The sequence below is a fragment of the Chinchilla lanigera genome, unplaced genomic scaffold (assembly GCF_000276665.1).
Source record: "Chinchilla lanigera isolate Chin_1 unplaced genomic scaffold, ChiLan1.0 scaffold00032, whole genome shotgun sequence".
Classification (NCBI taxonomy): domain Eukaryota; kingdom Metazoa; phylum Chordata; class Mammalia; order Rodentia; family Chinchillidae; genus Chinchilla; species Chinchilla lanigera.
This window is the reverse complement of record NW_004955433.1, coordinates 23454161-23468501: the sequence shown is the minus strand read 5'-3', so window position 1 is coordinate 23468501 and position 14341 is coordinate 23454161. Positions and strand designations below refer to the sequence as shown.

The following is a 14341-nucleotide window of genomic DNA, read 5'->3' as shown; positions in this document are numbered from 1 at the left end:
GAGAGGAAGCATCACTTATGGTGTATGACATTTGGGAGCAGGTAGGATGCAGCTGGGATCCAGGGTGGAGTGGGAGGAGAGAGCTGGGGTGGGGGTGGGTCCTGCCAGGAGTGACAGGCTCATGGCAGGAGCACAAGGCCTGCTGGGTAGGTGTGCGCATTTGTTGTGCTCTCCAGGACAAAAATTGATGGTTGCCTGGCCACTGCATGGCCATAGGGGATACATAGGTCATCATGTACTCAGTAACTAACAAGGCCAGCTTTGAGAAGACTTCAGAACTTCGGGTCCAGCTGCGGCATGCACGGCAAACAGATGACATCCCCATCATGGCCTCTGGGTAATTAAGGGAGTAAAGCAGAACTCAATGACAAATTGAGCTTCTTTCTCCCTCTACACAGTGTTGCCAGCTCAAGCAAGCAAAAGCTCAGGAAACGCCTCCTTAAGGAATGTAGATGTGCTACTTTCTCACCTAAGTCCTGTGTATTTCTCATTGATAACGGTGACACTTCAGGTGCATCTCCTCCATTACAATACTTGGTATCAAAACTGATAAAATCAGTAAATGGGGTTATACACAAGCTACCCAAATCTGAACATCCTCAGATGCACAGACTGTATTTTCTTTAGAAGCCAAGGTATGGTTAGCAGCTAGGATGACTAACTGCCTTTGTTTCACTTCTATGTCTCTACTTGTTTGATGTCACAAATTGCAGTAATGGGAACCTCTTCTTGGTTTGGGCCCAGCTTACTTGTGAGCATTTCTACTGGCTGGATTGGTGTACCATTACAATCCACCTGAAAAATTCCTCCTGGTGTCTCCAGGTTCTTGGAAATTCTGCAACAGTCGGGGCACATGCAGGTACCCATTTGGAGCAAAGTTGGCCCAATTTATCATCTTCCTACCCAGAAACTTCTCCTCCTCAATGAGGTCAAGTGCCGAAAACAAGAAGACAAGACCCAGATCTTTATCGACTCACATCTGCTTCTCATTCATGCACCACAATCATCAACCAGCTCCAGCCTGAACCTGGACCCAGACCTGGTCCCCTTGTCTACCACAAACCAAACACAGAAGGTCTCCTTTGCTCAAAATACCTCATCCCAGCCTCTGGCTAGGTGATACTGGGGTGGCACATGGCCCAGAAAGACACTTCTTTCTGTGAAAATGGGAAGTCATTCAAGAAACAATGGCTCCTTTGATATCGTCTGCTCCACACCCATGCTGGACACCGTGGTCAGGATAGAGTCAGGCAAAGGAAGCACAGGATAGAGTAGAAGGGCTCTGATGCTAATTCCAATGCAAACTTTTGAAATCTGACATGACGTACACTGATCCCATGTTGTCTCTCAGCCTCAGTTTCCTTATCTGAACAGCGAGGGAAGTCACTCTTCAAGTACCCAGCTGGAGCTCCACTCCAGCTCCTCAGAACAAGAGACCATTACTGTGGTGGTAGGAAGATCTCAGGACAAAGAGAAGCTCATCACCACATTCTGCTCTCCTGTTGGAGGGTGGTGTTGATATACTTCAAGAAGTTGGACCAGTGTTTGAACTCACAGAAGTAGACAGAGCCATGGCAACCTGGGGACATGGGCAGCCTATTCTGTTGTGATACTTTATCTAGAGCTCTCCTGCCTTACCACCACTGATAAGATAGCTAGGCCAAAGCTGGCTGAAATCGGGGGAGTGAATTAGGGGGTACCAGGCTAAGTAGAGACAGTGGGAAAGTTCTTGGACTTCATAGCTGAGCAGTTTGTGTGACTCACTGAGTGTTAACTAAGCTCAGTTTCCTCATCTGTACAGTGGGAGGGCTGTCTGCCTCCAGTACTAGCCATAAGGGCCTACTGAGGTAAAGGACATAAATTACTACAAACTCAACAAAGATATAGGTGTGAAATTGGATACCACGTTGCTCACATGGGACCCACAGATCTGAGCTGCCCCCTATGCAGTCAGGCCTCAGTTGTCAGTAAATTCCTGCCGAAAATGTGCTAGTTGGAGTGCAGGGATCATGAATATAAAGTTACCTGTGATATCTTAAAACTAGCTTTTGAGGGTTTGTGCTTCTGACTGTACCCCATTTACTCTTCCTTCAAGAGGTCACCAAAATAAATAAATACATAAATAAATAAATAAATAGAGTTAATTCCCTACCACTTTGTTTGTAACTCCGTGCTGTCTGTACTGTTCCTTTGTTATTTTGTAAAATGTTGTCTGTCTGCTAATGTTTTTCTCCTTTTATTTTTAAATAAAATAAAATAAAAGAGGTCACCAAACGCATTCGGAAACATCTAGTTTGAAGTGGGAGAAAGACAGTCAGGCTGCTTGGCTTTTGGCAACCAGTGGGGCTGGAAGGAAGCCTTTCTAACATTTCCTTCTCCTCCTTTTCCTTCACCTGCTGCTCCTCTTCTTGCTCCACTGCCACCCCAACAATCTCTCACAGTTGAGCTTAGCCCTGAGCCCATAGCATGCTGGACCATGGTGCTAAGACTGAGATACATCTGCACATCCCTACTAATCTTCTCGTAGAACAAATTTCCTCACAACCGGAGCTGACTACAATCTGTTACTTTCAGGGAGGTTAGAGGCCTTATCACCATGAGCATGTGGATAGATGTTCAGGTATAAACAGTCCTCAGACAAGAGGCTAGGAAAGGTAGAAAATTCAAAAAGTTCACACCCTCTATATTCATTATTTCCACATGTTGCAGACACCTGGTGACAATAGCAGAAGGTTAATCCAGGGGATGTGTAGTGGTCAAAACTTGTCACCTGTGTCATGATTGCTTCAAACCATCTTTGGTGCTTACTTTCCCTACTCCCCTGTTGATGCCTGAGCCTTCTCTAAAGTCTCTGCCCACCACAGCACTGGCCACAGGCCCTGGGAAACCTGGAATGGGGTACAGATTTCCAAAGAAGGCTCATGGTTATTGTGTGTCTTGGATTCAGCTCCTTTTGGAACTTGGAAATTCTCACTCTGAAGTTTCTATGAAAACTATTGGATGCATATATTGACATTCTCCATTAATCTCTATTCATTCTGTCCTGAATGTGCAAAATTCTTACATGGGCACTGCATGGGTAAATGGAGGTTAATTTCTTACAGAGATGCAGTGATGTGTCCCTCATCCAAGTCCAGCTTCTCTGGGAACCTTGTCTCTATCAGTCTCTAGTTATAAGAATGCACTCATTCCTGCACCAATGGCAGCGGGTCCTCTCACTTGACACGGTGACTTGGAGGATGGATTTTTAAACATCCAGCACCACTGTGTGTCTCAGTGATCTATGTCATCTATTTTGGTGGCAGGGGCTAGTACAATTTTACAGAGACAATCCCATCCTCTCCCAGAGGCACGATCTCTGGTGGCAGAGAACACTGGGCATTACTCAAATCTGAAGACAATTATACTTCTGTTTGTTCTTGAGAGGTAATACTTTCTAGATGCCAAACCCACAGTATAAAGCCTGGCAAAGTTATTCAGCCCACTGGAGCCTCATGGTACTTCTTTGGCAAATTCGCCCAATGCAGAGCAAAACTGGTTTTGGGCATTAGATGAAAGAACTCCAGAAGCCTGGTGCAGAGCTCAGAGTAACCCTCGTCTCTAGAGCATAAATTTATTCAGGTCCTCAGAGAGCTTTTGACAGGGGAAGAGGTCCCATTTCTCACTCCACTTCTAAGTTCAGGCGCTTCATGAAGCTCAAATCATGGTAGTCCTACTCATGGCTTGCAAAGGATACTCAGGATGGTGTGAACCTTCACATTAGTGCCTTTCACATGGACGACTCTGCCCCACACCTGCCTGATATTCATGATCTACATAAAGCTGGCAGAGTCCTGCAGTGCACGACAAGATACTTTAGGTTTCGGTCTGTCTATTCAGCTGCCACCTCCTTGCCATCCTCAGCTCAGCATTGTCAGCAGACCCTGATCTGCAAATGCTGGTTTCATACACTTCCTGGCTTTCCCACTCAGCCTCTTCCCGCTTCACTGAGCCTGCCCGCAGCCTATGCCACAGGCCCACTCAGGCTCTTTGGAATTTGGTGCTTTCATTGAAGCCTGGGAGCATCCATGAAGGGTCCCACACACTGAGGAGAGAGAAAGTTCTTTGCAGGAACCCTGCCAGGTTCTATGAGGCACAAGGAGGACTATGGGAATTGATAGAAAGATCTCTCATCCTCAAGAAATCTCACACTCGAGGTGGGTTGATGTGAAGAAAGCATCCTCCATGCAAGGAATGGCGTTTTGAAGAGAGTGAAGACAAACACGTGCATCTGCGCCCAGACTGCAAAATACCCAGCCTGCCTGTGGCTGCAGTTGAGAAGGGAAGAAGCAATTGAAAGTTTCTTGACCATCAGATAAAAGTAGTTTGCCCGTGTCCTAGTTGTTGTTGAAAGTAGATGATGGGCACCTTGAATCTGTTAACTCTCTTCTCTACCCAGACAAGGCCCATCTTGCATGCTGTGCACTCTTAAGTCACCCTTGATCCTCTTTCTAGAAGGAGGTATCAGTTAGGTTCATGCTTCACTTTTCTGCAACCAGCAGCAGCTCTTTCTTCCTGTCATCTTCCCTCTGCCAGTCTCATGCTCTGCCTCTTCACAGTTTGGCAGGCCCAGGAATAGTCTCTGATGTATCTACAAGAATCCATCAGGAAGACAGGCAGGTGCTTTCAGTTCCGCAGAGTGTACATCCAGCCTCATGGTCATGCTTGGCTTGCAGGCCAGTTTCTGCACTCTTGCTTAGTAAGCTTCATTCACTGACAGGCAGCCAAGCAGGGACCTGCCAGGGTGGAGTTTGGACCTGGCAGGGAGTAAGCAGTGAGTTGGATGGGTATGGCAGGAGGGTGCTGCCAGGGAGTGACACTGAGCAAGCACAGGTCTCTGGGAGCCAGTGGCCAGCAGGGTAGGGCACAATTTTAAACATAGGAGGTATGACAAAATGTGCAGTGAATGTTCAAATGTTTAAAAAATTTATTCAGTAAAAAACAAACTGCAATCAAAACACACACATGCACATGCAGGCACACATGGACACAGCCAAGAAAAATTCCCCCTTACTTGGAACATACCAATCTCATCACCCCTACTACTCTCTGGAGCAGCTCCAGAGGCCTCCACCCTTCATGTCTTTGTGTCCTGATAAGCTGTGATCAAAATATGGTGAACACTGCTGCCAAGGTCATCCAACAGAAAGACAGATTTGTAAAAACACGGCAGTGTGTCCTAATCCACCCCATTCACCACATCTCAAGCTATGCAACTTCCATCTCTTCCCCAAAGTCAAAATTACCTCAAAAAGGTAAAGGTTCAGAATTAATTCAGATATAGAGGCAGCCAAAATAGTACAACAAAAGACACTCAGGAAAGAGGAGCTCCAGAATTGCTCCAGAAAATGGCAAGAATGATGGGGCAAGTGTTCCTAGAAGCAACGGGGACTATTCTGATGGTGATTGATGGCAATGTGTGTCCCGCTGCAAACTGTTTTCCCAAATTTGAACAATCACCTTATCCTTGCAACACACCTGTACACATGTGCACAATGAGTGTACCTGAGCTAATGCACTGTTAATGTCAGTGGACAGGTGCTGTGGGTGGGACTACTATGACTCTCTTATGGCCTGGGAAGAGAGAAGGGCACAAATGAGCAGAGGCCACCAGCTACATATTCACTTGAGGGAAACCAGACTGCCCAGATCTTGGTGTGCTCAGAGGCTGATACTGGCCTTTGAGTCATTTCCACTTCCTTGTGCTATTTTGATGTTTTATATCTGCTTGTTTCACTATTTTGTAAATAGGGATAAGTGAGAGGTTCAACCAGTCTAACAACACATACTGTACCCCATAAATGTCAAATCAAACATTTTTATTTATTCCTGTGCATATCCAACAGATTTATGCCTACAACTTTTTCATGTGTTTGGGGTTTTTTCTTTTCTTTTTCTTGTTTTTTCTTTTTGAGACAGAGGCTCACTACTGGTTAAGGCCAGCCTTGAAATCACTATGTAACTCAGGCTGGCCTCACCCCACAGCAATCCTCCTGCCTCAGCCTTCCAAGGGCTGGGATTACAGGTGTGTGCCTCCACACCCAGTTATAGTTTCTGCTAAAGTAAAAAACACAGTCACCTGAAGAAATGCATGAGGTCTGGAGCTTGAGTACAAGATCAAGAAGGCAGAGTTAGGTGGGAAGGCCTTGCCAGCCCTAGCAGGCCTCAGGAAGTCTTTGCAACACCAGACACACTGTTGGTACACAGGCTCAAAGTCAGAGGCATTACACAATAAGGATCTCCAACGTGAGTTGGTTTTGTGGAGTACAGCTCTCAAGTAGACCAGTCTTAGCTTTGCAGTTCTTATCTTCATTACTTCATCTGTTCAAATCCCTTGGTTTGATTTCAACCATATCAGTATGTAGTCAAACTTCCTGAAGTCCTCTCCAGTAACCTACTGGGAATGTCACTCATGGGGATGTGATGCTTCCTCATGCAAATCTACCCTTAAAAGTCAGGGGAATTTTCTACTTCATAGGTGGACAGAGCTGCACTGTCTATTCTCCAGTTGCTGGAAGTGCTTCAGTCAGTTACAAGACTTCTGGAAATTGCTTCTGCACTGGGTATCCAGCAAATGTTACCGAGACACACAAACACCACCAATTCGAGCCCAGGCTTGGCCTTCTTTCCATGCTGTCACTGCACCTAGCAACCTTCACTCTAAGGTCTTTACACATAGGCATGTATCTACACAAAGACACAACTAGAAATGATCAGAGCAGTTGTATTTAAAGTAGCAAAACACAGAAGTCACTCAGATGTGCATCGTCTGGGGAGTGGACATGTGCGGTGTCTCCCTACACAGAATGCGGCCCCACCATACAAGGAAAGAAGTATAGCTTGAATCTCAAAAACATGCTAAGTGACCGAGTTGTCACAAAAGATTCCCCTTATGGCTGGAGATTTTGCTCAGTGGTACAGCGCCTGCCTGGAAAGCGCAAGGTGGTGAGTTCAATTCCTGGTACCAGAAAAAAACAAAACAAAACAAAACAATTCCCCTTATATATTACAGAAAGAGCAAAGTGGAGCATGAAGAAGCAGTTAGGTGGTTGCAAGAGATCACAGTGGAGGGCAGTGATGACTGTCAAGGGGCATGAGGAGAGCTTTTGCAGTGAAGAAACATTTTGAATGTGATGTAGCAGTAGTTGGATGTCTCCTACATTTACTAAATTTACCAATCTATGTAAGTAAAATGGGTGAACTTAATTCAAAATAAGTAATTTCACAGTAAAGCTCTTAAAATAAGGTAACTAATAAGATTTGAGAAATATGCAGTGAACTCAGTCTTGGGGTGACTTGCACACCCAAAGAACTGAAAACCATACAGAGACATGTTTGCGACAGGGCTTGAATAACACTCTCAGGAACCACTGGAAATATTACCATATGTGCAGTGAGGGTGCACTGAAAGGGAGTTCTGTACCCTCTGCTAAGTGTCTCAGCCCAAGCTTAATGTGCTCTTTTCCTGCCATCTGGAGTCCAGGGTGAGTAATGTGATCATCTTCATCATTTAACCCCAATTAGAATGCACTATACTTCAGAATTAAATGCAGTGGATGAAAGGAGGAAAGGCACCTCAGGAAGGCATGTTGGCCAAAGATAGCAGTATTGGGGGTAGAAGAGGATGTCCCAGAATATGCGACAAGGGATACAGCATTTTAACAACACAGGTAAAGTACATGAGGCCAACAAAGAAGCAGTTTGAACACAATTTGGCACATCTGTACAATGAGATAAAAACACATAACAAGTTTTTATTGGAGAAGCCAAAAAAAGTTTAGGAAACACAAGGAGGTGACGAGAAAATTGGTCACATGGATGACCAAAAAGAGTAGGAGGCAGGGAGTAAGGAGGATGCAAGGGGAATTCTCAAAGACAGGAGAACCTGCCTGGATGTACAGACCATTGGGGAGCCAGGGGATGGAAATATTTCAGCAACTCATGTGTGAGCTTTCCAATATCACTTGTCAAACAGATCCTACAGAAACTTTTTAGCAGGTCTGCAATGATCATTTATGCGTGGTTCTAACATTGTCAGCAGAAATCATGAAAATGACAGTAAACTTCAGGAGACAGCCCACTAAAGACCTGCCTGGCTCTCCTGAACCACCCGCCACTGGCCCAGTCTCCAAGGGCAAATGGACATGAGCAGTCCTCACTCTCACAAAAATAGAGCCTGCAACTTCTCTGGACAGAAATAGATGAGTGGTGAGCTGTTTGAAATGTTAACAATAGATGCCATTTAATATAGGTGGACAATAGGTAGAGACATTTTCAATAGTTGGCAATCTTGGTGGTTGTTACTGGGGAGCTCTAGGTATGCTCTTTCCACCTTGTGCCACCCCTCAAACTCTTGTTTACCCCTTCTAGCAAGTGTGGCCATAGTGAGAAGGTACCATCTATGTGCCAGAGAATAAGCCACATTTGATATACTGATGCCCGCTTCTTAGTCTCCCAATTTGTAAACTAATTTCTGCTGTTACAAGCTACCTAGATTATGATACTGTTTTACAGCAGCCTGAACATACAAAGAGCCTAGGTTCATGTAACCTGGGTTTCTGTTAGCCTATATAAATATGAGCACCGATGGAATAACTGAGAGGTGAAAAGACTTTTGACACCCAGGTGTGCAGAACATTCTCCAAGGCATCACTTTCATTTCAGGCAAGAGTATGGACAGTAGGACAAAAGGTAGAGGCATGAGGGTATAGCAAGGAAAGGAAAAGGAATCCAGTCCCAGTGTGATGGTGAGGATGGTGGATTCCATTGGGACTTACACATCCATGGCTCCCTGGGTATCTTAATTACTCTTTGCTGACACAAAATACCCAACACCCAAAGTTAAAGGAGGAAAGGTTATTTGGGCTCACAGTTTGTAGAGGTTTCAGTCCATAGTTGGCTGGCTCCAAGACAGGGTGGCATGGCGGAGGGCAGTCACAGAGGAGAAACAGTTCAACAGCAAAAGGCAGCAGCAAGTGACAAGTGACAGCAGCAAGCCCTCTTTCTGTCTCTTATATACTATCCAGGCTACCTACCCTTAGGGCTGTGTGGAGAGGGACGTTCTTTGATTAGAAATCACTGAAGACACACAATGATTTGTTTATTGTTGCAAAAATGAACTGAAACCTTTCACATGAAGATAAGAGTGTATTTGAATTGCAGGAGATCCCTGGTTTTTAGTCTTGCTAAGCATTGAAAAATTAATGGGAAGTAAGGACTGTGATTGTTGTGGATTGCTAACTGGTGATCAATTTATACCCCCAGCTGAACTGAGTAAGCGTGGTGCTGGGTGTAGGAGGCCCACCAGGGAATGGTTGCCAGCAGCATAAGAGACAGAATTGGAGAAGGATAATGCTTTAATTACTAAAACTTTTGATATCTGCCCATTTGTACTAGCTATGCCCTCGGTTCTTGCTTAATAAAAGAATGATAGGTGGGTATCACTCACACCCAGGGTGAGGCACCTGAAATCCTAGCATTGCACCATGAATCAATACCAGCGTCACATACTTGATCTCAGCATCACACACCCTATATCCAGGCACCTCTGGAAAGCCACACCTATGTCCACATGACAGAAATCTAGATACAAGCAACAGCAGTGGGGAATACAATGAGTGCCTAATAAGAGGAGACACAAAGCAGGTTTGGCAATGAACATTATGCAGGAGATTCTTCATGAGCTAGGGCTAGATGGAGGCATGAAGAGTGGACGAATGGCTGTGTGAATGTGTGGGTGTGTGTCATCAAGGCAGACCCTACGTGCAATCACGCCCACCCTTCCCTCCCACACACACGGAGCTACAGCTCTGTGTGCTTCTCCTCAGCACCCTTTAGTTCCTTCATCTTCCGGGGCAGGGTCTCCATCCAGAACTTCAGCCTGGAGGCCTTCAGGGCACGGCCCACAGTAGGCTCAATGTCCAGCTGCAGGTACAGCTCCTCATTGTCCAAGGCAGGCCAGTGGGGCAGGCCCTCACCATTGGGGTTCCTGTGAAGATACCCTCCCAATAGGGGATGAGAGGTCAGTCTGAGTCCTGTGGAACCCCTGAGTATCTTGATTTGCATCAGGACCAACACCTAAGCTGGCAAGTGTAGAAATAAGGGGAACTTTTCCTGATACAGAGAACAAAACCATCCCACTAGTGTCCCTTCCATGTGAGACAGGGCTTCCAGTCCTGTTTTGTCCCTCCCTCCTAGAGACGGGCTGTGACTGAAACACAGCACTATAATCCACCACACAGGTCACTGGGAGGGGGATGAGTAACCTATACTGGCAAGGCTCCTCTCTGTGCCCACACAATTCTTGGTCTTGCAAAGGAGTTAACACATGATTTAAGGACACACATATGCTAACAAAGTCCCCACAGGTAAGAGGGGCACCTGATGGGCTCACACACCATGTGAAGATTGAGGTATCATCTCACCCGTTTCGTGCAAAGTTGGCCCAATACTTCATGATTCTCCTATTTAGTAGCTCCTCCTCCTCAGTGAAGAGAGCTGCAGAGAGAATGACAAAAACCCAGGTCTTAGACTGATGCTTACTACAGTCACCCTGCTGCATATTCATGTAGGAATCTCATTGCTCACCTGGATACCAGGCCTGGTCCTCTCCTTCCCTCCTTACCCTAGAGCCAGGCCCTCCCCTTGCCCAACCTTCTTCATCTCAGTCTCTAGTCAAATTGACCATGGGATCTGTGCTGTTCCAGAAGGTACCCTTTCCTTTGACTCTGGTAAGTCACTAAAAAAACAAATATGCTGTGAGACAGTCCCTCCTGCCCTTTTCACCCATGCTGGACACCATGTCAGGATGGACAGTTGGAGGAGGGAGCACTGAGTGGAGTGCAAGGGCATGGATTCTCATTCCTGCACTGTCTCTTGAGGTGTAAGATAGTGGACACTGACCCTATCCTCTCTCTGAGCCTCAACTTCCTCACCTGGACTGTGTATGAATTCACAACTCAGGGACCTAGCTAGAGCCCATTCCTACTCCAGGGTGTCGAGGAGACTCACCTTTCTTGCCCCATAGGAAGTTTCCAAAGACAAAGGAAACATGATCACCATGGTCAGCCTTCACATGGGGTGGCCTGCTGTTTTTGAGGAAGTTGGGAAGATGCTGGAATTCATAGAAGTAGACAGTGCCATGGGAACCTGAGGAGGTGGACAGCTGTGACTTCGTGACCTCTTAGCTGGAGTTGTTCTGCCTCACCCTTGGTGATAAAACACCTAAGTCCAACGTTGGCTGGAATCTGAACAGTGTGGTAAAGAGCCCCAGGGTGCAGCAGGAACAATGGGAAGGGCCTTGGATAAGTATTGACCTTGGACTTCCCAGCTGAGTAGTTTGGGCAACTCACTGAGTGTTACTCGCCTCAGTTTCTCCACTTATATAATGAGAAAGGTGTCTGTCTCTTACATCAGGTATGAAAATGAGTTTTAGAGCATATTAGGTGAACTGACTCGTGGGTTTCATTTTGGCATATATGTACATGCATTTAACACAGTGATCATTCTCCCCCTATTTCCACCTTCCCTCTGTCTTCCTCCTTCCCCTTATTTCCTTCCTCTTTTCTACTAGTCTTCCTTTCCTCATATCTCTCCTTCTGGGCCAGGGATATAGCTCAGTGGCACAAGCGCCTGCCTGGTAAATCAAGGTCCTGAGTTCAATTCCCAGTACCAAAAACAAAATACGTCTTCTTTTTCTCCATATTTCTCCTATGTAGGAAATATGTGATATGTGACATTCTGTGCAAGGCTCATTTCACTTAATATAATGATCTGCAGTTCCATCCTTTTTCTTGCAAATGATGTGTGTCCATTCTACTTTATTGCTGAGTAATAGCTATTGTATATACACACTTTTTTAACCTGTTCATCTGTTGATAGACACCTAAGCTACATCACACTACTTAGCTATTACAAAATATGCTGTAATAAATATGCCTAGCCTGGCCTCTTTGTAGTATGCTGACTTTATTTCTTTCAGAATATACTGAGAGTTCTATACTTAGTCTTAGTTTTTGGAGGAACCCATGATGATTTCCATAAGGCCTATACTAATTTTATTTACACCAAGACCAGGAGGTTTCCTATTTCCTTCCATCCTTAATCCGCACCAGCATTTATTGGATTTAGTATTCCTAAAGACAGACACAGTATTTTTTTTTGTCTATGTGTGTGCAGCACTGAAATTGGACCCTGGGCTTGCACTGAGCTATATGCCCAGCCCTTTTTTAATTTTTAAAATTTTACACATGGTCTCACTAGTGGACTAAGTTGGCCAAATCAGGCTGAAATCCATGATCCTCCTGCTTCAGCCTCCCATAGTACTGGAATTACAGGAGAAAAGGATCTTGTACCTTTTACATATTAATATCCATTTCTCCTAGCACTGCTGGCTAAACACTTATTTTTGTCTCCTTTCCAAAAATGACATTCAAATAGTTGTTTATGTTGTTATGGTGTTTCCTATTCTGTTCCATTGGTTTATGGATCTATGTTACATTACTACCATTCTGTTTTTATTCCTGTGGCTTTGCAGTATATTTTGAAATCAGGAATTGTGACCCTCCAGACTTACTTTTCTTGCTTAAGATTTAAACACAAAGGTTCACTGAGATGACAGACGTCAAGCATCTGGCACCAGAGGCTCAATAAGGTGTGGGAACGGACCTGGACTCTACAGACCTCACTTCACCTCACAGTTCTGAGCTATTGCATAGACAGTCAGATCTCAGTTACTGATGTACTCACAATGAAAATGTGCTACTTTGAGTGCAGGAATCACGAACATAGAGTCTGCCATCATCTCATGGAACTGGAGTTGGAGGACTTGGGGGTCCTCATTGTCTCCCATGTACTCTTCCATCAACAGGTCACCAAACTCAGCAGGCAACATCTAGGTGAGGTAGATCATGGAGAATCAGGTTAGATAGGTTTCTGGGTATTTGTGGGAGCTTGTGGTGGGAAAACAGCTGATGGACTTGGGATTGTAAGAAATGGGCAAAACTTGGGGTGACCCCACCTACAACCACATACATAGCTGAGCTTGTTTTGGATGAGATAGCTGTATCAGCATGAATCTGGGGTTGCCATATCCTTGGGAGAGGAACTGTCTTGGCTATACGGGTCGAGTACCTGGATCGCTGAGCACTCTGACCCTGATTCTGAGGGACAAATTCTCTATGCCTCTGCAATTCTGGAAACTAGTGTGGCTGCTGCTGCCATTCTGGAACATGGCACTCTGTGGCTTTCTTCCTAAAGCAATGTCTTGGGCGGGGGATATAGTTCAGCAGCATAAGCACCAGCCTGGCAAGCTTGAGATCATGAGTTCAATTCCCAGTACCAAAGAACAAAACAAAACCCAAACAATCAAAGCAAAGTCTTTCACCTTTGCAGTTTTGAGGCTGCAAAGAGTGGAGACTTGCTGCTTCTTTTGCTGTCCTCAGGGCATCTTTTTGATACTCTTCTTCCTTCTCAGCAATAGAGATCTCCTCAGCTCTATCTTTGCAGTCCACAGTTTCATTGGAACTTCCTTTCTGACCAAGCTCACAACATTTTAAATTAGCCTGCTGGGCTCCTTGCTCTTGATTCTCAACATAAATCTGGGTAAAAATCCCCAACAGCAGCCATGCCAGTGCCTCAACATTTGACTGCCTTCAAATTTCTTCTCCCAGACTAATTAGTTCACCACCCTTAATTTTAGTTTCAGGCAAAGTCTCTGGACATGAGCAAAATGCAGACCTTTCTGCCAAGCCATAACACACATCATCTGGAGTCCAACAACCAATGCAGTCCTTCTTCCCAGTAGAAACCTCGTGAGCCTGGTCTTTACCAATGGGATTTTTATCGGCCTTTTGATCTTCTGAGCTCTGACCAAAATCCCGCATACAGAACAGCCAAAGGAGTTCTAGCGCTTCTCTTTCAGAAGAAATCTCCAAACCTTTCCAAACACTTCCTATAAGCCATTTCTAAAAGCTCGTGAATCACATGGTCAGGTATAGTCACAGCAAGGACCCCACTTCTCTGGTACCAAATTCTGTCTTGGTTACTTTTCTCTCATTGTTGATCCCCAACACTCAGATTAAAGAGGGAAAGGTTTATTTAGCTCACAGTTTGCGGAGGTTTCAATCCATACTTGGCTGGCTCCAAGGCAGAGTGACACATGGCAGAGGGCAACAGCTCGTGGTGGACAAAGATAGCAAAAGCAGAAGGAACAAAAAAGGGAGTGGCAGCGGGAAGAGCAAGCCTCTTTCCCTCCCTTTTATTGTATGTAAACTACCCATCCCAGGTGGGTATAGCACTCAGA

The 14341-nt window shown here is 45.3% G+C and overlaps 2 protein-coding genes across 2 annotated transcripts in view; both read right to left on the bottom strand.

The window, feature by feature from the left end:
- LOC102017153 (acylcarnitine hydrolase-like) overlaps positions 1 to 14341 on the bottom strand; it is a 51740-nt gene that overhangs the window by 20711 nt on the left and 16688 nt on the right. The gene's annotated exons all lie outside the window — the stretch shown is intronic.
- On the bottom strand, positions 9451 to 13516 carry LOC102027667 (cocaine esterase-like). Its single transcript, XM_013516229.1, has 5 exons — positions 13424 to 13516; positions 12787 to 12931; positions 11050 to 11187; positions 10464 to 10536; positions 9451 to 10027 (listed from the first exon to the last, which is right to left on the bottom strand). The coding sequence occupies exons 2-5, from the start codon at positions 12929 to 12931 to the stop codon at positions 9841 to 9843; spliced, it is 543 nt and encodes a 180-aa protein (XP_013371683.1). The 5' UTR covers positions 13424 to 13516; the 3' UTR covers positions 9451 to 9840.

Excerpts from the sequence above, each read along its gene's own strand:
- LOC102027667 (XM_013516229.1), bottom strand. The coding sequence starts at position 12,931 with ATGTTGCCTGCTGAGTTTGGTGACCTGTTGATGGAAGAGTACATGGGA. Across the intron at positions 11,188-12,786 it reads CAAAGTAGCACATTTTCATT|GTTCCCATGGCACTGTCTAC; the intron begins GTGAGTACATCA and ends CCACCTCCTCAG. Across the intron at positions 10,028-10,463 it reads GCCAACTTTGCACGAAACGG|GAACCCCAATGGTGAGGGCC; the intron begins GTGAGATGATAC and ends GTATCTTCACAG.